General features: G+C 33.7%; 1 protein-coding gene across 1 annotated transcript in view; it reads left to right on the top strand.

Moving 5' to 3' along the window:
• Positions 1-27,388, top strand: part of RFX6 (regulatory factor X6) — a 55,534-nt gene that overhangs the window by 6,929 nt on the left and 21,217 nt on the right. Inside the window, exons 5-7 of the mRNA XM_050786608.1 lie at positions 10,637-10,714; positions 11,839-11,866; positions 27,033-27,140. Of these exons, the coding sequence (XP_050642565.1) occupies positions 10,637-10,714; positions 11,839-11,866; positions 27,033-27,140 (214 nt within the window). The remainder of the gene's footprint in view (positions 1-10,636; positions 10,715-11,838; positions 11,867-27,032; positions 27,141-27,388) is intronic.

Here is a 27,388-nt window from a genome sequence, read left to right as displayed (position 1 = left end):
CATCACATCCAACACTGACAAATGAAAGTATAATGTGGCCACATATTCAATTCAAAAAATTCTGGAAGCCACATTTAAAAAGTAAAAAGGAAAAAGCAAAGTTAATTTTAATGTTTTATGTAATCCAATTTATTCAAAACATTATTATCTCACTATGGAATCAATATAAAAATCATTAATCGGATATTTTACATTCTTCCTTCCGTACTACATTTTTGAAATCTAGTGTATATTTTACACTTACATCACATCTCACTTTAGACTAGCCACATTTCCTGTGCTTACACCCTCATATGGCCAGTGGCTTTATTGCTTTATTGGATAGCTCAGCTTTAGACACTTGCCAAAAAATAGGTCCTACTTTTTGAATTCTTTTGAATATGCCTCTCCTCATTGCTACTTTCATAGCCTGGCCTTGGCTCTGTCTTTCTTGTCCATTCATGCAATTTTTCCAAACTGACCTTTTAAAGTTTAGATTCAATCATATCTCTTCTATGTTCAAAACCTCTGCTGGCTCATAATTTGTATTGTTCATGACAAACTTTCCTCAACTTGACATTCAAGGTCCATCAGGATCTAGTCCAAGTTCATTTTACTATGTCACCTATTTCTCACTTTCTAGCATGTAGCCTATGTACTCACCAAACAATCATCCCAGTAACCTTTGATTCACTCCAGCTGTCAGTCTTTTGTTTAAGTTTATGCTGTCTTCCCCTGGAGAATGTCTTTTCCCCTATATGTGTGTTGAAATTTTACCCATTTGAAAGAATGTCTCTTGAACTTCTTCCTTTAGATCTTTTCTTAGTCCATTGATTTATTGTAGGCTCCTTCTCTGCACCCTATGGCAGTTTGTTGGTACCTATCTTAATGTGAAATTAACTTATCTCCTCCTCTAAACAGATAATACATATTTTGAGGACAGAAACTTTGTCTCATTCACTTTTATATTCTTTCTGTTGGCCAATACATGACAGATTACCAATTAACACTTATTTAACTGATTGCAATTAATGTTAACATTATTGTGGCCTGGAAAGAGGAAATAAAATGCCAGATTCAAAAAGGCAAAATTGAGTCCCTTCCTTCTAACCAAGTCAACTTTATTTCAAAGTTTGATCAGTTTAACTGACTGGTGTCTACTGAATTTGATTCCTACTGAATTGTGTAGGTTGGGGAAAGATCAGATAGTGTTTAAAGTAAATAGATAGGGGGAAAGAGGCAAAGCAATGAAGAGAAACCCTCTTGACAGGATCTACAAGAGGGTGGACTGGCAGGCTGCAGGGAAAGTCAATTAATCCTAGAAGGAGCCTTTAGGATTAGGGATGAATCATTAACCCTGTCCTTTGTGTTACAGTGGGGCTCTAGTACTTAGGTTGATGTAACAACATGGGGTGACTTTGGGCAATTTATTCGAATCCAAGAGCCATAGGTGTGCCCAACAGCAAGGCATTAACAATTTGAATTTTTTTTCTGCTGGGCTGATATGCCATTTGATTTTTGTGACATGACTTTTTTGATATCTTTATATCATAGAGAAAAATTAATTTTCCATATTTAAACTACATATGGTAAAAAATATAGCAAAATGTAGTTTGTGTATCTTGTAAATAGTAATTTTTTTGATATAATTATTCTTAGCTAGGTATGTTTCTGCCTTTATTTCCAAGAAATATGCTGAGCTTTTATCTTGGAAGATAGAATATCAAAAGGCAGTATAGCCTAATGGTTAGGGACATAGGCTTTAAAGTTGAACAACTTTAAACATGAAGCTGATGCTTCCATGTATAGCTGTGTGAAACCAGCTTTCCAGCTGGTGATTTATTGTAGGATTATTCAGCTTTTCACCAGTAAAGTGGATATGCAATATCTTATAGGATTGTTGTGAGAGTTAAATGAGATAAAGTATAGGAATGAACATAGGAGTGAATATACTTTGAACCCCACTATCCTTAATAATAAAAAATTAATGACTCAATATAAAACAATCTGCAATACAATTAAAAGTTATTATTTATTGAGTACTACACACACACACAGATACATGCACTCATCTCTAATCCTTGCAATAATGATAGAAGGTAGGAATTCCTGTATTACAAATAAGGAAATTGCATTTCAAAAGTTACTGGCTTGCCCAAGGCCACACAGATAATACACAATAACAGTGTTGGCATTTGAATCAAAGTTTACCTGATTCTAAAGTTTATGTTTTATCTACCAGTAAAAGTTGGGAAACCTACTACTTTTTTTCCAATATCAATCGTATCAACAAATAATTGTTTAATTGAATGTTTGATTTCTGAAATATAAGTTTTATTAAGTTTTTTTTTAACAGATCTAACAGTTCTTAAACTTTATTAATACATTAGATTCTTCTTCAGAGAACAAACACTTAACCACGCCACAATCGTAAGGCATTTAATTTAGAGGTGTTTGTGTTTTATCTAACAGCAAATTTGTAGCACAAACACAATTTTATTTTCTGCCTTTTAATGTTAGTTCTAAACATTTATCTGTTACATATTATCTTTGGAAACATTTCTAATGGCTGTTTATTATTTCATAAACTTACATTTTATAAAAAATATTTTTATGTCTATGGAAATACAAACAATTGAATGAAAGACAGAAATATAAAGTAAGTATACCTTAGAGAATCAGGGAATCATAATTTCTCCAAATTTTACTAGTAATTTTGCAAAATGTATTTTATTGTTATTGTAGTGTTTAATACAGTACTTTTAGCATAGTATTACTAAACATTTATTGAATTATTTAAAAAATATAAATAAATGTGATATTTATTTTAACTTCCTTGGATTGCATACTAACATATACAAACATTGTGAAACTGTTCTGATGATGATTACTTAAAAAATGAGTTTTCAATTTGTGCCAAATTATTATAGGATAGCTAGAGTATGTCCAGTCATCTCACTGGGGACTATCAGACAGAATTTATTTTAGATTATGATTGACTCAAAAGGTTCTCCTGTACTCTGGGCATGAGATAGCACCTCCTTTTCAAAAATTGTTCTTAGATGTCTTTGAGGTTCATGAAGCAATGTCACTCTCCAAATTTTACTGGTCCCTATGTAAAACCCAAAGTTTGGAAAACACTAATCTATGTGACAAAGAGACGATTAGTAGGGCCTAAAAATCATGAATGAAGGTGGTGTCTATTTTCAAGTTCTATTTTCCTAAGTTTTGAAATAACTGGCTATTAATTACAGTAATGTCTTCACAACTCTCACATTTGTGCATGTGCTACTTCTTTCCCTCACTAAAAATGAAAGATGAAAAAGTTTGACTGTATAAAATGAGCCCAAAATTTATTCAATTGAATGGAAGAGATAAAATATTTAAAACAGGTATACTAAAACAAAAAAATAGGCCAGATGTGGTGGCTCACTCCCGTAATCTCAGCACTTTGGGAGCCGAGGCAGGAGGATCATGAAGTCAAGAGATTGATACCAGCCTGGCCAACATGGTGAAACCCTGTCTCTACTAAAAATATAAAAATTAGCTGGGTGTGGTGGTGCGCACCTGTAGTCCCAGCTACTCAGGAAGCTGAGGCAGGAGAATCGCTTGAACCTGAGAGGCGGAGGTTGCAGTGAGCTGAGGTCACACCACTGCACTCCAGCCTGGAGACAGAGAAAGACTTCATGTCAAAACAAAACAAAACAAAAATAAAAAAATAATAAAACAAAAAAATCTAAACACACAGGATCACTATGTAGGCCCAGATTTCATCCACTGTCAAAATTAGGAACAATTAAAAATGAAAGAATTTGTTTTCAGTGGCAAGTTCAATGTTCCACATGGGAGGCCGCTGCTCTGATGGTTATGGAAAAAAAATCTCTGAAGATGAACATGAGGGCTCAGGAAGCCTCACTCTAGGGCACCTAACAAGAGTGCTTTAGGGACAAAGCCAGTCAATTTGCAGGCAGATTAGCAGCTCAGCTCTCTATCCAGTTCCTTCACACTTACCATCCCCTGCCAGCCAAGAAAACCAGCAACCCCAACAGTGGACACTCTACATTCCCAATACCAAGATAAAAACTGACTTTACTTTCATGTTTCTTCTTTTCTTCCTTTTAATTTTGCTACCAATCCCAAAAATACATACCTGGTTTTATTATCTGTAATATTTTTAAATTCAGGTTTTAAATAAATAAAAATGAAACAAAGTTCTGTAAGTATAATAAGGAAGAATAATTCATGCATCTTTTATGGTTATGAATGCATTGAGAATAATCAGTCTATTCCTACTGACATTAATGTACAAAGTGTGATACTAAAGAGTTTTTGAGATGCAAAGAATTGTAAAATAGGGTGCCTGCTGGCAAAGAACTTTCACTATTCATCTTAATTGTTTAATAAGCATTTTACTGAGGGTCCCGTTACTAACTAGGCCCTCGGATACAATGATAAGGAAAAACCTTGTATCCTACCCTTGCTCAGAATGGCTTGGCTAAGTAAGGGACAACATAATGGAGCCCACAAATAGATTTTACGCACATGGTAGACTGTTTGATTTTAAGTTACATTTTAATTTTTTGTAGACTTTGATCAGCCAAATCTTGGTTTTCAGACATGATAGACAAAAGCTATTATCTTATTTATTAGTAGTGATTTAGTGGGTTAATAAAACTGATATGGCAGCTGCTCTTATCGTAGCAAGTTATTGCAAGTCCCTGAACAGCTTAATCCCATCATTTCCTTATCAGTTATCATTTGTGTAGTGTAAACTAACATCAGGGCTACTAGCTCAGTGGGAACATATGTTTCAGGAATTCTATATAAAGACTGAAATGGAAAAGAAGAAATATAGATGCAGGTACAAATTGCTCAGCAAATGAAGAAAAGTATTAGGCACGAGGTAAATATTTTAGTAGTAAAAAAGAACAGCAATAATTTCATTTGTCATATTAAAAGTCTGTTATATTTTAATAACATGTTCATATTAAAATGTGGCTACAAGGATTAATTATTCTTCTTTATTCATAAATTTTAAATCAGATCTGTCATTTGACATAAGATTGAGGAAAGTTGCTAATAAATGAACACACTTTTCTTAGATAATCATAGAAGCTGCTTTTGTGACATATTTTCTTGGAAAAATTAACTAATCATCTCCAGGATTTTTTGAGCATTTATCATATATTTTCTTTAATAGAAATGGATAATAATCATATAGGGAGAAGGAACTGTGAAATGTTTGGGAATCTTTATTCAGAGTAACCTACAGGATAAGCATTAGGTAGTGTTACATAAATTTAAACAACTATTTCTTCCACAGTGAGACAAACCTCACTTTTTGTTTAACATACACCAGCATATCTTCTTGTTATATTACAGTATGCATGGTAAATACTCCCTAGCAAGATTTATTTTAGGGTCGTCTATTAACCACAAAATAATGCTATAAAATATTGCAAGTGAGATGAAAAATTTATGTACACTTTGCATGAACTGTCTCACCCCAGTTTTATGAGGTTTATCTTTAGTGACTAGGAAGACAGAAAGCTGCTCATTTATTATCTCTTCTCTGTTCTCAGAGACACTAAATCACTCGGATGACAACATGTTCCTAGTTAGACTAAAAGGAAGATTAAAGGGAAAAGGTTATTTTGTTGGCTCCAGAAGAAACAGGGTATGAAATGCGCTAAAGCATTACAGTGGTCATTGCAAAATACTGAGGTTTGTATTGCTAGCAACAGTCTTTCCACCAAAGTACACCAATTTCATGCCCTTTATATATATTGTTTAGGTATGCAACTTTTGTTCAATCTCAGTGTTTTACTGATGACCTGGAAATGCAGTGTCAGAAGGTGGTTATTGAAAACACTCAACTTTAAGAAAATTTGTTTTATTGGTTTCTAAATTCCTAGAGGAACAGATTGATTTAACCAGTAAATGTGTGAGGATTTTTCTTCGTAGTAATTTTTAATGAAGAATACAGTGAAGGGAAAGATAAAATTCTCATCCTCTAAATCTTAGAGTTTAGTATGGGAGGTAAGCCATGTATCATTAGAGATATGCCAATGATACAAGGACAAAGTTGTATAGGGTAAATGACCAAGAGAGGAGTTCAGGGAGTTCAGGAGTTTCCCCTGAGATATCAAGCAAAGCTTCATGTGTTATAAATATGCCTTAAAGTATGATTAAGAAACAAGGACCTGATGGAAGAAGGGCTGTCCCAACGGAGAGTTAAAAAAACCAAAGGCAACACCATGGCTATGGCAAGCTATTTATGAAAAGCCAGTCATCCTGATAGTAATGGTCAAGTTTATAATAGTACTTGTGATAGGGTTAAAGGAGTTAGTAGACTTCCTTACATCATGTTAGATAAGAGATTCTTTAATTTCTACCAAATTTTAAATTGTGGTGATATGTTTAAGTATACGATATTATATGAATTCTCTTAATGGGCAAAATTTTAGGATTTTGTGACACATTGTTATTTTTAATTTTTCAAGTTATTCATTCATTTATCTAACAAATGTTTATTAATTTCCTATTACAGGGAGCTTACATTCTGGGAGTTTACATATGGAATGTCAAATATGAAACATCCAGATCAGTGGTGTGGGTCTTAATAATTCATGTTAGTTATCTATGCTTACATTACTCCTGCCAAACAGGAATAAAGAGTGTGTGTGTGTGAAGGCAGACATATTTGAACTACATTTCACTAGAACTTTCTAACTGTAAATAAAATTGCAATACAAAAGAGAGCTATCTTTTGCATCTTGAGTGTGGAGGCAATATGGTTTGTGGAATCATGGGTTTAAATTTTGCCTTCAAACCTGTAACATTTTTAAACAAATCACATAATTTTTGAACATCTGTTTTGGATTGGGGATATTGCTCTACTTGCAGGCTGCTGTGAAAATTTGAGATCATGTATACATACAATTCTTTGCATGTAATAGATGTTCAAAAATGGTAACTATTTCTATCATGACTCATTATCACCTGCTTCAATGGTAGCAAATATTAATTTGGTATTACAATTCTCTCTTTGCATTATTTGTTCCCTCACAAGACTGTCAACTCCTCCAGAGACTCTCCTCCACCTCTCTTTGAATCCTCAGCACATAGCACACAGTAAGCACTGAATACATGTAGGAAAAAAAAGAGTGTACTCTTTCACTGGTTCTCTATCTCCTGTCATGTATATAAGATTGTATTGATAGAATATGCTCAGCTACATCAACGTATCTAAAATCTAGGGTATTGCTAATAGGAAAAGGACATGCCATTTCTCTCTTGTAGAGCCGAATGTAGCTGACCAAGTCATTTTCTTCAGGTGTCAGTTTGTGTGTGGGTTTATGGTGTTATTTACATTTGACTTATACATAAAATACATATATTAATTAAAAAGCACCTTTTTAAGGTATATATAAAATAGTTACTTTTGGAATATAAATATTTTGGATATAGGTAGAGGAAGTAAATATTTCTATTTGTAAAGATATTCTGTCCTAATGACTGGGGACAGAAATAAGGGGGCCAAATCATATAGTCATTTATAACAATAAGAAACAAGTTGCATAATAAAACATTCTAAAAAGTCGTAAGAAAAAAATTACACATCTGTATTAGTTAGAATTTATTTGGTCTTAAAATGTAGCAATTTTTTTAAAATGTGAATATCAGGTGGTTTTAAAAACTGCAAGTAAAATGTGCCTCAGTGCTGGTCAGTGTAGTCACTTTTCCATGACAGCAGGCATCAGGAGGCCATAGACTTGGGAAGAATTTGGAAACATGAATATTCCTGATCAGATTTTCAATGTCTGTTTTGTTCATCATTGTCCTAACAACTAGCACAGTGGTCAGGGCACAGTATCTACTCTGATATTTATTGAACTCATGGTCATCCCTTTGACTTGTCTTGTGATTTTTGTATACCACCTGTGAAGACAGTGTAGTTTGTTCTCAATCTGCATGGCAAACCATTTTACCACACTGAAAACAGGATCAGAGTTGAGAAGCAAGAAAATTGAAGTTATAATAAAAGAAGCTTATGCATTTTTAAGCCAATGTTTAACATGTATTGCTTTAGCAAGTGGCTAAAATGTAATTTAAGCTATAAAGCGTATGAACAAACAGTAAGCTTTGCAAAAAGAACACGAAATTACAACATCTTTCCATTCTAATGGATCTCTGTTTTCAAACATTACTTGATTTATTTCTTCTAATATATAAACATTTCTTTTGGTATCTTAGTTCTAAAATCTAAAAAATGAAATATTAGTAATTATTTCAGATTCTGGCTTATTAACTAATTCTAACTAATTCTACTAATATATGTGACTGTCATCTAAATCTGCTGTTTTTTTTTCACAGTTTTAAATATTTCCCTTATCGATATCTATTAATATGGCTCCTTCGGTAAAGTCTTTATGACTTAAGTAAGCTTCTTTCTTTTCATTTTTAATTAGAGACATAACTCAGTTCAATATTTTGAAGTTTCTATTAAGTTTTCTATTTCCTTCATTTTTCCCTTCGTTCCATTATACCTTAGAGGTTCTTTTTTTCCATCTACCATAGGATTTCTTTTTCTGTACCGTAAAAACGAGCAGTTACGAGGCTCCTTTTTTCAGGTTAGCAGACTATAATTATACATCTACCAAAATTGAGGACTTGAAAACATCTTCCCAGTCTTCCAGAATCATAAAATATCCTCATTTGCCTTGACCACCATATATTATTATTTCCCAAATATAACAACTCTTTCTGAAAACATTTGTTATAATATTTGTTGCTGCTGTTGTTGTTTTGATGTTTAAAAATCCTTTTTCCTTCATCTCCAATGACCTTGAATCAATAGAGGCAAGTTTGCTGCCGCAGTCCTGCCCTTAGAACCTGAGAAGAGAGAAGCCATCTCTGGGCTTCCTACTTTGGAGGGCTCATTCTGGCTGTCCTCCAGCTGCTGTCCTCACATGAAGCAGGAGTCCAAAGCCTGAGGGAATGTGTCCATCCAAAAACCACATCCCACTTTTGGGTCCCTGGGGCCCTGGAATTCCCTGTCCAAACTGCCCCAGGCCCACTTCTTGGGCCTGTATTGGGCATGTCCCAAGTCCATCCTCAGAAGGCCACACTGCTCCACTAGTGTTCATAACCCTAGACTGAGGTGTGGCCAAAGGTTAGCTGTTAGTGGGTGATGCAGATGCAGCTGTATCTTGGATGTGCAGTCCAGTTCCCTCACAGTGAACAAAGGAGCCAGAGCTGAAAAATGGGGTGAAGGTGTGGGTCTTCCCCCACCACCATGTTCCCATATGGAACTCCAGGAGTCTAAGAATGCTAAATTCATATTTACCTACCAGATCATTATGGAGGTAAATTGCCAATGTAAGGGGACAGGAATATTTTTGTTAGGAGTTCATTAGCTCGATTTATAGTTTTCAAATAGCTATTCATATGGTATGTAGGCTTCCATTTGTACTCCTGTCCTGGATCCTGAAAATGTTTAGGAGTGGAACTTCTTGGCCAGTAGTTCTTTACTGCTGAGGCCAGAGATGGGGACCTTGATGGATGAACTGAGGATTCATCCATTCAACCAGATGGATGAACTGTGGATTCAGATGGTGGATCCTCAGTTTAAAGGATCCACTTTAAACTCAGATGGTGATGCTCAGAAACAATGTTTTAAAATATAATTAGGCTGAAGTCCACTGGAAAGCCCCTCATTCTCTTTTTTTCATTCCTTTCCTGATCTTAGATGAATGCAAATTGAAGGAGTTGGTAAACAGTAGGTAGTTATGGCGGACGGATGGCAGAGAGTGGGGACTGACCACAGAAAGCAGATGCTACAGGATTCTGGCTATCCTCACTAAATGTCCACTATTCCACTAGCATGTGTATAATATTTGTAGTGTTTATATATGGATGCGTAATATGTCAAGAGTTTGTGGCTTAGGAGAATGAGCTATAATTTGAGAATCAGTGAGCTGCTATACTTGTATTGTGACTCATGATCCATTGGCATACTTATAACAAATTATCTATGGTACTGTTACTTTCCACATGTCATTTTCATTGATTTACAACATAGCCTTCTCCCCATTGTTGCACGAAAGTTTGAAGTGAAAATAGTGAATTGGACTTTTGAGTCCTCATGAGGAAAATAATGTGTAAAGGGTCACATGCTTCATACATATTCCCATGCATAAGATTGGTCTTCCCCACACATAATGTCATACTCTGTTTTCCATTCAATAGATATGGTAAAGAAAACCATAGCATTTTCTTGTCCAGTTGACTAAATTCATGCTGAATCACTCAATTTGTAAATACATACAGTACATATACTTAGAGCCAATGCCTACATTTATACATTCTTGGGATTTGGAACCTAATGTTTTGGGGGACGTAAAAGGATTGTCAGTAGGTAATTCTCCTATCCTTTTCAAACCTAGAGTCAGAAATAACAACAATAAGTAGGAGTAGTGGCTATCAAAGAGGGATATAGCACATTAAGATGCTACCTACCTGAAAAATGTCAGAAAAGAAAGGTCATCAGGGTTTGCAGTTCTTATTCATGGTTACTTCAGTTACACCTTAGTCTCTTTTTCCTCTTCAGAAATCTCCTTCATTAACACAGAGCTGGGTCCTGTCTTTGCTCTAGGTATCATTACTATGGGATTGGCATCAAAGAGAGCAGTGCATATTACCACTCCGTTTATTCTGGAAAAGGCTTGACAAGGTAGAGTTACACCATCTTCAAGACAAATTCTCTGTGTTTCTTTAAATATGCATGATACCTATTGAATAAAATGACTTCTTAATTTTCCTTATCAAAATGTTTCCAGTTAAACATCGGACCTTAATGTCCACTTTGTAAGGATGATTATATAATCTAGATTCCTGGGCAAATTATATAACTTGTCATAATTAGTGAGAAATTAATTGTGTACTAGGTGTTCCAGAGAGATGAAGAGGAGAAATCAAGTAAGCAGAACTGTTTTTAAATTAGTATTTACTAATAAAGCAAAGTCTATTTTCAGGTTGGATTCAATAAAATAAAGGCAGTAAATGTAAATATAATTTTTTTTTCTGAGACAACCTGTTTTAAAGATCTATGGGCTTCACTAGCACCTTACCAAGATAGAAAGTTTATTGTAAGAATCTCTAATCACATATACTTTGACCATGATCTTACCTTACGAAGGTGAAACTACTGACCTGTTTGGGTTTCTATGAAAGGTAAAACATGAATGAAAATAAGCAGCACATTGCTCTAAGCCACTGTTAACTATCATGGGGTTATTAGTAAGTGAGGTTACATCTAATGAAGCCAATGATAACACATCATTCGTTTTTTAAACTGAAACTCAGAATAACTAGATCTGTATCCGAGATTGTCTTGTGGTATAATTTACCAGTAACTGCTCTTAGCTCTTAAAAGAAGAAATTATTTTTAAAAGTAAAGTATCTTGTGGAAAAAAAATGTTTAGTCACTGAGTCATACTAAGATAAATTTAGATATTACAAGGAACATAAGGCTGCTTACTAGCCACCACCCCACTATAAAATGTAAATATAGTCTGGAACACACACACATGTTTAATAGCGAGTGTCCTTTACTTGTCTCAAATCTCACCTGACTTTTAAAAATATTATTCATTTTACTTTTTTTCTAAAGAACTTATTTTGTTTTAGTAAGTTGAGAAAGCTGCTTGAGTTCTTTTAAAAAATCAAATTTCTCCAGCTTATTTCCCTAATCATGGTATGAAATTACTGCTTCTTTAGGTTGTCTACATATCACTGAATGCTATAGCTGTAATTTTGTTTGAACTGAACTAATGGAAAATGTTCTAATTATTTAAGGTTTTCTGGAAGCAAGCTAAAGAATGAGGTAAGAATTCTTTTCATCTCGATTTTACATCTGCTATAATATGTCTCACAAGCTGAGCAATACATGTTAATTATTCTCTTTGGCAAATTAAATGGTAGAAATAAATGTTATTTATTAGGAATCCCTTGACAAAGGACTTCAGATACAGCTCAGTTAGATTTGTGACAACAAATGAATCTTTGCCTGGATCTACCAAACAACTTTCAGTTAACCTAGGAGAGATACATTTTTAATTATCTTTACCTAATATCAGATACTTACAAGACTGTAAAAAAAAAAAAGACTATCATTTATCCAGAAAGTTTTCACTTAAATATAAACAAAAAGCTTAAGCTGAGGATATGGAAAGAATTGGTCTTTGGACTCTACCCATTTAGACAAAACATTTATTAGTTATCAAGGAGCCGAAATGCTATGCTACACTATGGTTTGTTTTACTACCTTGTGTACACACACATACACACACACATGCACACACACATACACACGTGTATACAATCTTTCTCCCTAGGCTTCCTCTCCACCCCCTCCTTCAAGAACAGACTTTATCTAAATGAGTTAGACTACCATCAGGGACTGCATGGCTAATTAGACACATGATAAGGCCTTCATTATCCTCAAGTTAACTAATCATTAAGAAGAGATGCTGCCAAGCTAAGGGCACATGACCATGTGTTGTGTAGTAAATCTGGACCTGAGGTAAAGTGTAACTCCATTAGTTTGGTGAAATGATGCAAGCATATTTTAAGAAATAATATGAGGCCCCCAACCCACTAAATGGCCAATTTCTTTCCACCAGTGCTTTTAATACAGTTAATGGCTAATTACATAATAAAAATCCTCCAGATTGCTCTTTTTATCAATGAAATAATAGCTCTTTATTAGATAAACAATTGTGAAACTGCAAAAATATTGACTTAGAGATACACTTTGGTTGAGTAAAGTTTATGTCAATAGGGAATTTAAATAATTTCTCTCAGGTGTTCTTTCTACTAGTTTGATGAGGTTGGTGTTATTAGCAAGCCCTCATCTGATAAATGGCAAGCCTTGTTTCATGGAACAAAAGAAAAATATTTCTCAGGTCTACTTTTTCCTTCTTAGAAGAGGATGCTACAAATGCTGTTGTAGATTTTATTACTAAAATTAAAATAAAATATTCTGATTAAACTCTATAGCCTAACCATTTTCTGTGGATACCTGAAGGCAATAATAGTATACCATTACTTTGATGATTATAGAAATTAACACAACTAAGAGCTTTCTAAAGGCTCAGAACTACTCTAAATATGTTTAAAATGATAATAAAATATTTTCATAACGCAATTGAAATTTTTTAAAAATTATTTTCTTTGGGAGGCCGAGGTGGGTGGATCACTTGAGCCCAGGAGTTCATAACCAGCCGGGCCAACATAGTAAAATGCTGTCTCTACTAAAAATACAAAAAATTAGTTGGGCATGGTGGTACACGCCTGTAATCCCAGCTACTCAGGAGACTGAGGCAGCAGAATTGCTTGAGCCCAAGAGGTGGGGAGGTTGCAGTGAGCCATGATTGTGCCACTGTACTCTAGCCTAGGCAACAGTGTGAGACCCTGTCTCAAAAAAAAAATTGTATTTAGGGTGACCAACCATCATTGGTGCGCTCAGACACAAGATTTTCAGTGCAAATCTTCATATACATCAGTTCATTTGAACATTCATAACTGTGAGGTATGGTGTCAGCATATTTACAGCTAAGAAAAATGAGGCTGAGAGATGTATTTGCTTTTCTAAGAGGTCAGAAAAAGATCCTATTTTTTTTTAAACCCATGGTGAAGATATTAATTAACAGATATATGATATTACAGGTACTAGGGGACAAAATGGTGAATGAAGAGATTTGGTCCTGCCCTTCCAGAGCTTTACAGTATAGCAGGAAAGTATATCTTGAACAAGTAATTATAAGAAATTCTAAAGGGTGTCATGGGAGTAACTAGGTTTAGGGAGTTAAGGACATTCTTCACAGGAAGTGATATTAAGGAAATAACTGAGAATATAGTGGTAGTTTGGAGGAGGAGTGGAGTAGGGGAAGAGGGAAGAAGAGTGGTTAAGACAGATGGAATAGCATAGTCCAGGGTTTCTCAGCCTCCATACTATGGAAATTGTGGTTCACATAATAATGTTTATGGAATATATCAAGTATATTGTAGAATGCTTAGTAGTATCACAGCATCTCTGGCCTCTACCCATTACATTCCAGTAGCAGGCCCCCACCCCCTTGTCGTGACAACCAAAATGTCTCTGACATTGCCAAATGTCAACCACTGGCATATGTGAAGGCAAGCAGAGGTGCATCACATTGTAGATGTCACTCTGTCACCCAGGCTCACTCTGTCACCCAGGCTGGTGTGCAGTGGCACAATCTTGACTCACCGCAGCCTTAACCTTCTGGGCTCAAGTGATCCTCCCACCTCAGCTTCCCAAGTAGCTGGGACTACAGGCACACACCACCACACCCAGCTAATTTTTTGGAATTTAGTTTTGAAAGATGATTAGACTAATGTCTAATGCTAATAAAACAGATACACTAAAGAATGAAGACTGAAAATATTAAAGAAAGGAAAGTTGAGAGCACAAGGTCACTGAGGAGGTCAGATTAGAGGAATTGGCACTAGAGAGGAGGAGCAGTGCTTCCATGAAAACTAGAAAGAGAAAGGGGAAGTTCGGATGCAAGCAGATTTGTAGATTTTTTTGGCAGAAAGTTGTGGTAGCTTCTGTTTGGTAGTTTTGCATTTCTCTCAGGAATGGTAGTGTAGGTCATGTGCTGTGGCAAAAGTCAGGGAAAGAAAGTAGGAGTTTGAGGAACTTAAAAGAAAGTCCTAGCTATTCTTAAGCAGGTTTCCTAGAGAGAATGTAGCCCTAATGCCCTAAGACACCCACTGAATATAAGGAATAAACTCTTTTATGCATGAGTGTTTAGAATGGTATTGATTAAGCACCATCCTTGAGAGAATTGACAAAATGGTTGTTCAAATCATTTTCTGTAGCACTTAATTTTCTCACAGATTTATTGAGATAGGTAGCAACAGTCTTTGTGGAAGACAAGAAAGGTAGAAGATTGTAAAATTCTGGTATGAGCCAGAAGAAATGCAAAATATTCAGGAGCAGTTATAATAAGAGAAGCACACCGCCTTTTTGGAAAAAAAAGTACAGGTGTAAAAGAAAACTACAAATGAAATGACATACCATGTGCCTGGATAGGAATGCTAGATTATAAATACTCCAATTCTTCCTAAATTAATTTAGACATTTTATATTCTAATGAAAATTTGAGTGGGTGATTAATTTTTGGAGATGAATATGGTTACGAGCTTAATCTAGAAGAATATACAGGAAGTAATAGTTAAGAGAAATGTAAACAAGAAGAGTGAAAAGGGAATTTGTCTGCCACATATCAAAATATTATGACATTATGAGACTGAGTCAACTGTAGATGGAACAAATCTGCAGCAGAGATAGGGTACCTGACAAAAGACCCTAGTATTTATAAGGTTTTAGCATATGACCAAGGAGAAATTACAACAAATGAAGAAAGAAAATATTTCTCTGTGTCCTTTTTGGAGAAAGGTGGAGTACTATATAAATAAAATTATTCAGGGGATAATGTTAGAAAAATTGACTATTTTGCAAAAAAATTTCTATACCTCACAACTTAACAACTTATGTGAATTTCATATAAACAATTAAATATAAAAATAATACTTACGAGGAAATATATATATCTATCCCACGTCTGGAAGGAGTTATTCACTTTCTAAGTATAAAAGCAGTTTAAGAAATTTCATAGGAAAAAGAAAAACATAGAGTTGGAAACTTCTTCATATCAAAAGCATCATATACAAAATTTGAAGTCAAAGGAAAAACTGGGGGAAATACCTTCAACAAATACGACAATAAAATTATATCTGTAGTACATAAAAATCCTATAAAAATATGAAGAGCACAATAAGTAGTAGAAGATGTGAATAGATGATTCACAGGAGAAAGAAAAAGCTGATAAATGCATGAAGAAAGGATTACCAAATAAACAAAAATTAAGATAACATTTTACAATATGAAACTATCAAATATTTAAAAATTATTGTGAAGTTGGCGAAGGCAGAATGAGGTAACTCTTTCATATCTTGCTGAAGGCAGAATGAATTTTTGGAAAATGTTTGGAAGATCTTCACCAAGAGTCTTTAAAGTATTTATATCCTTTTCCTACTAATTCTACTTTTGTGTGGATTTTGTATCAATTTTTTTTTTTTTTTTTTTGAGATGGAGTCTCGCTCTGTCACCCAGGTTGGAGTACAGTGGCATGATCTCGGCTCATTACAACCTTTGTTTCCAGTGTTCAAGTGATTCTCCTACCTCAGCTTCCCGAGTAGCTGGGATTACAGGCGTGTGCTGCCACGCCTGGCTAATTTTTGTATTTTTAGTAGAGACGGGGTTTTGCCATGTTGGCCAGGTTGGACTCGAACTCCTGACCTCAGGTGATCTGCCCATCTTGGCCTTCCAAAGTGTTGGGATTACAGGCGTGAGCCACCACGCCTGCCAAAAATAGGAAATGAAGACAGAAAATTATGCACAAAATTTTTATTGATTACAGTGAAAAACTATATGTAACCTAAATGACTAATATCAAAGAAATGGTTACATAATTTATTGTACTTTTGTGTGGCTAAATATTATTTATTAAAAGCCTCTTTTAATGATATAGAGAAATGTTAATTATGAAAAACGGACACAAAAGCAAATATATGTAAAATATATAAAACATAACTGGATATTTATAAATTATATACAGTTGGTCCTTGGCTTAAAATGGTTTGACTTACAATTTTTTGACTTTGTGATGGTGTGAAAGGGGTATGCATTCAGTAGAAAATGTACTTCAAGTACCCATACAACCATTCCGCTTCTCACTTTCAATATAGTATTTAATAAATTACATGAGTTATTTAACACTTCATTGTAAAATAAGCTTTGTGTTAGATGATTTTGCCCTACTGTAACCTAATGTAAATGTTCCAAGCACATTTAAGGTAGGCTAGGCTAAGTTATAATGTTCAGTAAGTTGGGTATATTAAATGCATTTTTGACTTACAATATTTTCCAATTGTAATGGTTTTATTGGGATGTAACCCCATTGTAAATTGAGAAGCACTGAATGACAGATAATTAATATCTATTACTATGTTGTAAAATATGGTAGCTGCTAGCCACATGTGACTATTAATTAAGTAAAGTAAAAAATTTAGTTTATCAGTCACATTAGCTACATTTCAAGTGCCTAAGAGTTATATGTGGCTAGTGGTTAGTGTATTGGACAGGAAAGATACAGAACATTTCCATCATAACAGAAAGCTGTACTGGACAGCACGGTTCTAGAATATGTATAGAATTCAAGTCAATATGAAAAGACAACCCAACAGAAATATAGCAAAGTATATGAAGAAGCAATTAATTCAGGGTAAACAAAGAATGACTAACAGTGCTAGTTGGCATTCTGGTTGACTAGTGTCCATAACATATGTTGAATACCACCCCTTGCCAATAAAAAAATGCTCAATCTAAATATTAATTAGGGAAATGAAAATTAAAACCCTAATGTGTGATTGTCTCACAAATACTACATTAACAACAATTAAAATGTCTAAAGACACACTGTTGACAGGAATATGGACCAAAGGAACTCTCATATAGAGTGGAAGGGACAATACCTAGTGAAGTTGAAGATTTACACACTTTATGACTGCATTCCTAAAGAAACCTTCACATTGTGCACAAGGAGGTGTGTATGAGGATGTTCACTGCGACATGGTTTATAATTGCAGAATACTCGAAAATAATCTAAATGTTCATTATGATATAATGGGAAATAAGTTTTTATACATTTATGCAATGGAGTGCTATACTGCTTTGGGTATGAGCGAATGAATGATGGTTATAATAATCAAATTAGGGTAGTCTCAAAAACCTAAAGTTGAGTGAAAAAAACATATTGAAAGTACAAGGATACATACAGTATGGTACCAATTTTAAAGAACAGTATAATATTAAGAACATTTACATACTAGGTAAATTTTTTAATGTTTGAGTAGAAATGATCTAAACCAAGCCCAGAACATTATTTCTTGTGGGGGAAGAAAGGAATGAGATTAGGCAAGGCTGCTTTAGTATTGGAAATGTCTCATGTCTTAATCAGGATGGTAAGTGGGTATTTATTATTTTTTTCTCTGTATCTTTTAAAAAGTTTTAAATAGTTCAAAATATAAAAGCAAACAAAAACAACAACAGCAAAAAACAACAAAAACAAAATAAAAAACAGGAAAAAGATGTTAAGAGCAGTTACTACTCAGTATTAATAATTGTTACTGTTTTAAATTTTTTATTCATAAATGGAGTGGTTTAAATTTCAGAAATGTCTTAGAGATTGTCTCAGAATCTGTTAATTCACAGGAATGAAACAAATGAACAAAACTTAATTATAATATTTTCTTCCCATCAAAGAAAGCTTTTCTTTTCCTGTGAGTCTTCTAGTGTGGGCCAAATTTTTGCTTCAAGCAGCTACTGAAGTTGACATTATTTCTTAGGGAATGGGTCCATTGATTTCATACACTTCTACCAGGAAGTTTCCTTGATAGCCTGAGTTTTCTTCTCTTTAACATCAACCATTCACAGCCAGTTGAACAACCTTGTTCCAAGATAAATATCAAATCCTCTCTCCTTGGTATATGCTTTTCAAATATTTGTAGACTGTTATCATACTCTCCTTTGTCATCACTTAGCCAAGCTGTGCAGCTTAAGTCCTTTAATCTTTCCTCATAAATCAGACCCTCTTGCATTCTAGTCATATTTGTTTCTTTTCTGTAGGGTCCTTCTTGTTTTCTTTTAGAAATACAATTCTTAATAGTTCACCCAAGAGTACCAAAATTATCAGTTGAGAAAAAAAAAAAAAAAAAAAAAAAACCCAGACCTCTGTAGCTGGCCTATGATCTGGCACCTCTTTTAGTACGATTGTAATAGCAAGCATATTAGTGAAATTAAAATGAGTGTATTTTACTATTTTAAAGATAATCACTCCTCCCTTTCTTTTTGTGTTACACTTACTGGATATTATTTGATTTATGCAATTTACATCATCTTTGTATCCAGTTGTTAACATATCCAAAACAAAATTAATTTTAAGGTTTTTTGGGGCCCTTTTGCCCCTTGTTGATGTTGCACATATTGCTAGCTTTGATTACACAAAACTATTATTTACCAATATGAGAGTTTTTAAAAGTATTAGAATTAAAGTTACATACTTTATTTCTTAATATGTGTTTCTTTAGCATGCTAACATTTTTTATTGGGAAATGTATTATTCACAACACCCATACTCACCCAAATACACAAACACATGCATAGAATTTTAAAAATAATCATAATTTGAAAACTCAAGCCCTTTCTCATAACTGAAAAGAGAGAAGTCCTCTGTGCACCCACTTCAATCACTTTTTCATTCCTACTTATCAGAAGTTACCACTCTCCAGAATACGGTGTTACTGTTTGTTTTTCTATAAAGTTTGCCACTTACAAATAGATCTCTCAACAACATATTGTTTATTATTTGCCCAGTTATATCCTACATAAAAAGAGGTTCCTTGTTTTCCCTGTGACTTTCTGCTTTCATTCAATGCTAGGTTTTGTGATTCTTTAATGCCAGTATATGAAGTTCTAATTTATTTGTACTCCTGTATAATATTCCATTGTAGGAAACTATCCCAATGCATTTATTCATTCCATTGTGGATGGGGCTTTTTTTTTTTTTTTTTTTTTTTTTTTTTGCCTGAAAAACAATGGTGACACAAGCAGTTCTCCAGGTACACATCTATAGGAGTGGAATTCCAGGTCCTAAGATATACTCATCTTTAACTTTACTAGTAAAGCTGAAATTATTTTCCAGAGTGGTTGTATCAACTCCTGTCTCTCCAGCTGTGTGTGATCATTACTTTTGTACCTATTCTTACGCTTAGTATTAAATGACATTTTAGTTTTTGCCAGTCTTGTAGGTGTAAAATCGTGTCTGTGTTTTTTATTTGGAAATTGTTTTTAACAACTGATGAGCTAGAATGTATTTTTGGATTTTTATTGGCCAATTCTCTTCTGTGAAATGTTTGCTCAAATCATATCATTTTTTATTTTCAATTTTTAATCCTTAAGAGTTCTTTATATGTTCTGGATACTAATATCCTGTAAGTTATGTGTTGTAAATAACTTCTTCCTGTTAGTGACATGACTCAATACTCTATTGTATCTTTTGATGAAGATTTTTTTTATTTTATGGTTAGTGCTTTTTAGATCTTGTTTTTTAAAAAGTTATGTGTATTCCAAGATTATAATAATATTCTCTATAAACTTGAAAGCATAAAGTTGCTCTGAACATTTAAGTTATTTCATTTGTAATTGGTTTTTGTTCATATTTTTTATTGTGGTAAACTACATGTAAAATATACTATCTCAGCCATTTTTGAGTTTACAGTTTTGTGGTATTAAGTACATTGGTATCATTGTGTAACCATCACCACCAACCACCTTCAGAACTCTTTCATCTTGCAAGACTGAAACTCTCTACTCATTGAACAAAACTCCCATCTTCCCTCTACCATGTGCCTGGCCACTACCATTCTACTTTCTGTCTCTATGATTTCTACTACTCTAGAATCCTCTTTAAGTAGAATCATACAGTATTTGTCTTCTGGTGACTGACTTATTTCACTTACCATAATGTACTCAAGGTTCATCCATGTTGTAGCATATGTCAGAACATCATTCCCTTTTAAGGCTGAATGATATTCCATTGTATGTATATACAGTACCACATTTTGCTAATCCATTCATCTGTCGATGGACATGTGGCTTGCTTCCACGTTTAAGCTATACTGACTAATGCTGCTATGAATGTGGTTGTACAAATATCTCTTTGAGATCCTGCTATAATTTTTTTGGCTATATACCCAGAAGTAGAATTACTGGGTCATATAGTAATTCTATTTTTAATTTTGATTAAATTTTTTGATTAAATTTAATTATTAAAATTAAAATGTAATTTAATTAAAATTTTTAATTTAATTTTGCTATGTAAAACCAAACTGTTTTACATAGCAGCTGTACTAGGTTACATTCTCACCAACAATGCACAAGGATTCCAATTTTTTCACATCCTTGACAACATTTGTTATTTTTGCTGTGTGTATTTATGTGTGTTTTTGTGTTTATAGTAGCCATCCCAGTGGGTGTGATGTGGTATCTCATTTAGGGTTTGATCTGCATTTCCCTAATAATGGTAACATTGAGCATATTTTAATGCATTTGCTAGTCATTCATATATCTTCTCTGGAGAAGTGTATATCAAGTCCTTTGCCCAGTATGAATCCTTTTGTTTACTTTTATGTTGTTAAGTTTTAGGAGTTCTCAATATATTCTGTATATTAATCCCTTATGAAACATGATTTGCAAATATTTTCTCTCATTCCATACATTGCCTTTCTATTCTGATCATAGTGTCATGTACAGTTACATGCATAACTTTTATGAACAAAAGTGTTTCTTTTTTTTGGGGGGGGGGCAGAGTCTCACTCTGTCACCAGGCTGGAGTGCAGTGGTATAGTCTCGGCTCACTACAACCTCTGCCTCCCAGGTTAAAGCGATTCTCCTGCCTCAGCCTCTCAAGTAGCTGGGACTACAGGTGCGTGCCACCATGCCCAGCTAATTTTTGTATTTTTAGTAGAGATGGGGTTTCATCATGTTGGCCAGGATGGTCTCGACTCTTGACCTCATGATCTGTCCACCTCAGCCTCCCAAAGTGCTGGCATTATAGGCACGAGCCTTTTTTATGAAGTACAATTTGTCTATTTTTTGTTGTTGCCTGTGTTTTAGTGTCATATACAAAATTTTTTTTCCAAATCACATGTCATGAATCTTTTACTCTATGTTTCCTTCTAAAATTTTTATAGTTTTAGCTCCTACATTTAGATATTTGATTCATTTTTGGTTAATTTTTGTATATGGTGTTAGGTAAAGGTCTGACTTTATTCCTTTGAATGTAGACATCCAGTTTTCCCAGCACCCTGTGTTAATAGGACTGTTCTTTCCCCATTGAATGGTTTGGTACCCCTATCAAAAATTATTTTACCATATCTATGAGAGTTTGTTACTGGCCTCTCTATTCTATTCCATTGGTCTCTGTGTCTGTCTTCATGACAGTACCATATTGTTTTGATTACTGTAACTTTATAGTACGTTTTGAAATCAGGAAGTCTTCTCTGACTTTGCTCTTCGTTTTCAAGATTGTTTGGCTACCCAGGGTCCCTTGAGATTCCACAGATATTTTTAGGATGGATTTTTCTTTTTCTGAAAAAACTGTCACTAGAATTGCATTGAATCTATATCTCACTCTAGGCAGTATTGCTATCTTTTTTTTTTTTTTTTTTTTTTTGAGACGGAGTCTCGCTCTGTCGCCCAGGCTGGAGTGCAGTGGCCAGATCTCAGCTCACTGCAAGCTCTGCTTCCCGGGTTTACACCATTCTCCTGCCTCAGCCTCCCGAGTAGCTGGGACTACAGGCGCCCGCCACCTCGCCCGGCTAGTTTTTTGTATTTTTTTCAGTAGAGACGGGGTTTCACCATGTTGGCCAGGATGGTCTCGATCTCCTGACCTCGTGATCCGCCTGTCTTGGCCTCCCAAAGTGCTGGGATTACAGGCTTGAGCCACCGCACCCGGCCTAGTATTGCTATCTTAAATATTAATTCTTCTAATCCATGAGAATAGAATGTTTATTTATTTATGTCTTCTTTAATTTCTTTCAGCTCTTTTATGTAGTTTTTATTGTACAAGTCTTTCACTTCCTTGGTCAAATTAGTTTTAAAGTATTTTATTCTTTATGATGCTATTGTAGATGAAATTGTTTTCTTAATTTTCTTTTCAGGCTGTTCACTATTAGTGAATAGAAATGCAACTAGTTTTTGCATGCTGACTTTGAATCCTGCTACTTTGTTGAATCCATTTATTAGTTGTGTGTGTGTGTGTGTGTGTGTGTCATTTTTAGGGTTTTCTACATATAAAATTATATCATCTGTGAATAGAGATTTTTTACTTCTTCCTTTTCAATTTGGATGCCTTGTTTTTTTAATTTTAATTTTCTGTTTGCCTAACTACTCTAGCTAAGACTTCTAGTACCATGTTGAGTAGAAGTGATGAAAGCAGACTTGCTTTGTTCCTGATCTTAGAGGAAAAGCTTTTGGTTTTTCACCATTAAGTATGATGTTTTCTATAGACTTCTCATAAATAACTTTTATTATATTGAGGTGGTTTTTCTATATGGCTGGTTTGTTGAGTATTATTATCATGAAAGGATATGGAATTTTTTCAAATACTTTTTCTGTACCTAATGAGATTATCATTTTTTTATTCCATTAATGTGATGTAATACATTTATTGATTTTTATATATTGAACCATCCTTGCATTCCAGAAATAAATCTCACTTATTTATGGTGTATAATCCTATTAATATGCTGTGGAATTTGGATTACTAATATTTTGTGGAGAGTTTTTGCATCAAAGTTCATAAGGGATATTGGTCTGCAGTTTTCTTGCCTTGGAATATCTTTGTCAGACTTTGGTATCAGGGCAATATTGGCCTCACAGAGTAAGTTACAAAGTACTCCTTCCTCTTCAATTCCTGGGAAAACTTTGAGATGTATTGGTATTAGTTCCTCTTTAAATGTTTGGTGCAATTCACTGCTGAAGCCAACTCTGGAGCTTTTCTTTGAGTATGTTGGTTAATTACCACAAATTTGTAAAATTTCCAGTTTTTTTGCTATTATTTATTTCCAAGTTCATCCCATGTTGATTGAAGAAGATACATTGTATGACATCTATCTTTTCAAATTCACTGAGACTTAGTTTGTGGCCTAACATATGGTGTATCCTGGAAGATGTCCATGTGTCCTTGAAAAGAATGTGTATTCTGTTGTTGTTGGGTAGATTATTCTGTATACGTTTGTTCAATCTAGTTGGTTTATTGTGCCGCCACATCCTCTATATTCTTACTTAACTTCTGTCTGGTTGTTCTGTCCATTATTGAGAATGAGGTGTTAAAGTCTCCAACTATTATTGTAAAACAGTTCATTTCTCCCTTTAATTTTGTCAATTTTTATTCATATATTTTGATTATCTGTTATTGTCTGTTATCTGTACATACCTATTATTAGGTACATAAAGGGTTATGATTGTTAGACCTTTTTTGCTTTGTCAAAATTTTGTTAATATATAATATCCTTGTCTCTTGCACACCTTTTAAAATTTAGAGTCTATTTTGTCTAACTCCATTCTGCCAATATCTGTCCTCTAATTGGAGAGATTGATTCATTTACATTTAAAGTAATTACCATTAATCAACTCCTCATTATCCTCCATTACCCACTACACTTCCTAGCATCTTGTAACCACTATTCTATTTTCTAACTTCATGTGATCAAATTTTTTATCTCCCATATATGAGTGAGAACATGTGATATTTGTCTTTCTGTGCCTGGCTTATTTCACTTGCCACAGTATTTTCTAGTTTCATCCATGTTGTTGCAATTGACTTTTAAATTGATCTTGGATTCAGCAACTTTGCTAAAAAAAATTTTATTGTTAACCATAATTTTTGTGTAATTTGTTTTAGTTTTTCAGTGAAATCAGTTACATCAGCAGCAAATAATGCTAATATTGTCTCTTCCTTTTTGGTACTTAATCTGTCATTACTTTTTTGAGTTCATTATTATTCTAGCTATAAACTCTGGCATAGTGTTGAGTAAAAAAGGTGAGAGCAGGCAACTTTATCTTGTTTGTGATTTTCCAGAGAATTTTTATAGTATTTTGCCACTAAGTAAGACATTTGCTGTGGGCTTCTGATAGATAGTCTTTGTATAATAATTAAGTTTTCCTCTGTTTCTAGCACACACACACACACGGGGGGGGGGGGGGGGGGGAGAGAGAAAGAAAGAGAAAGAGAGAGAGAGGTTAATGAATGGTAGTGGATTTTAAACAAACTCTTTTTCCTGCATCAGTTGAGATGATTGTATAATATACAGCATTCTCCTGTTTGTTGTTAATATGATGAATTTAAACCTAACTTGAGTATGATCGTACTTATACACTACTTAATTTTGTTTGTTAATATTTTGTTTAATATTGTCTTAAGTGTAGTAATAAGTGAGATTGAAATATGATTTTTCTTTTTCTGTTCTTGTCTAGTTTTGACATATATGTTTTCAAGTGAATTGGGAAGTTATCCTTTTTTTCTGTTGTCAGAAAAAAATCTGTTAAGCTTGAAATTGTCTGTTTCCTGAATGCTTGATAAAAGGTCACCTGTTAAAATCTTTTGAGTCTATTTTTTTCTTTGTAAAAATATTTTTGATTACTAATTATATTTCTTTAATGGAAATAAGAGTATTCTTTTATTCCTACTTTAATTTAGTATCATACTGTGTATTGTCATTTTTGGGGTTTATATTTCTCTGTTTCTCTTTTCCTATATCACAAAATCACATATTGAGATGAAAAAACTCGACTTTCCACACAAGAGAAAAAATATATGAAAAGTGCAAACTTTTCTAAAATTAAGATTTAGGTAAATTTTTGTTATGCTTATCCAACAAATGTTAGTTTTCCATTTTGTCATATAACTTCCTTCAAGGATTAAATTATTTATTTTCTTGTTTTCTATATTATTTTTCCTATTTTTATTGACAGTAACATTCCTTGACAGTGCAATGATAATTGGTGCTCATAACTGGAAAACCAAAGCATTGAAAGTTTTTGAAGCATTTCTTAAATTAAGATAGATTAGTAAATAGAGTGGATTGGGATTAACTGTGCTATTATATCAGTTTATGATAATTATTAAATAAGTTATTAATTAAAAAATTAATAACTATACTTGAAAAGAGATAAATAAAGCTAAAAATTTAAACCTCATTTTAAAAAATGAATTTCTACTTTATTTTCAATATAAAGCTTATTTAAATCTTATATCAAAGAAGTCAACAAGAAATCAGGGCTTCTAAAATATCTGGGGTTAAAGGACTCAAAAATGTTCCCAGTTCCTTTGACTCTACCAATATAAGTTCTAGAAAGACAGGATGGGAACCCAATCTGTCTATGACAGTAATTAAGTTTTTGTCTACTAAACATCCTCAATATGACAGAGATAAAGGCATACAGTCTAGAAATAAATGTGAGAAAATTATGAGAAAGAACCAAATTTTGTCCTTGCCAGGGACACTTTATGTCCTTTATTATATTCATAATTTCATTATTTCCCCAAACTTTTGATTACAATCTGGTTTGTTAAAATTTTGTTTGGGGAGGAGGAACAATCAGTTATGGCCTGGGAGACTGATTTGCTGAGGCTCCGGTTCTGTCATGAATATACATTTGTTCTTTCTGTCTGGATTTCTTGTAAGTATACCAGCACAGTAGCATTGTAAGTTATTTGTCACTTTTCTAATTTTCTGAAAATGGCTTGAGTATGCTTTCCCCAAGAGATGTGAAAGAACAATACATGCCTGAATTTAGGGTAGAAGAAACTTTTTGTGGGACAGTCCATTGCACTAGCTTGAGAATCGAAAGTTAGACTCCAATAAAAATTTTAGTAGTACTTACCTCTGAGACTGAATAAATTAATTTATGCTCAATTATCTCATTTACTTAATTTGTAAAAAGGGAGGTTGGATTTGACAATTCCTGATCCTCTTATAGTTAAAATAATTTCAATAGTTCCAAAGGCAGATCTTCCTAAACTTATGCCATTAGCAAATGTGTACTTAAATTTCTAAAAGTTGTGAAAACTGACAAATATTCAAAGCTAAAATTTGAAGTGATAGGAAAAATATTCTAACTATGAAACTATTTATTGAAGGTTTGAAAACCATTTGGCTGACATGTCTCATTTATTCAGTTACACAATCGAAACAGTTTACTCAAATCTCATAAGTTCTCATGGTTTGCAAGATAAAGAAGAATTTAATTTTATGGATTTGTATTTTACTAGAATAGTACTTTGGAAGCATATAGTTGATAATGATGTATTTGTTTTCATTTTTCTAAATTATAGGGTGGCTTCACTCGTAAATATTCGCTTAGCTCAAAAACTGGAACACTTCTTCCAGAATTCCCCAGCGCTCAACACCTTGTATACCAAGGATGCATTTCTAAGGACAAGGTATCAATTACAGATACTTCTCTATTGATTTCCTGATATGTTGGCTCCATATGTCAATTTGCTGGGAATTTCATGGCACTGCAGGAAGCAATCAGAAATCTTCATAATCAAACATAATTGACTGATTTATAGGAGAGGCAAACTTTTGTTAACATTGATTAACACTTCCAATTAATTATTTACCATCTCCATGATAGTGTGTAATCAGAAGGTGGTAAAATAAACCTTAAAAACTAAACATTATTTTT

The sequence above is a fragment of the Macaca thibetana genome, chromosome 4 (genome assembly GCF_024542745.1).
Source record: "Macaca thibetana thibetana isolate TM-01 chromosome 4, ASM2454274v1, whole genome shotgun sequence".
Taxonomy (NCBI): domain Eukaryota; kingdom Metazoa; phylum Chordata; class Mammalia; order Primates; family Cercopithecidae; genus Macaca; species Macaca thibetana.
The sequence above is the reverse complement of the archived record's forward strand: the minus strand, read 5'-3'. Positions and strand labels throughout refer to the sequence as shown.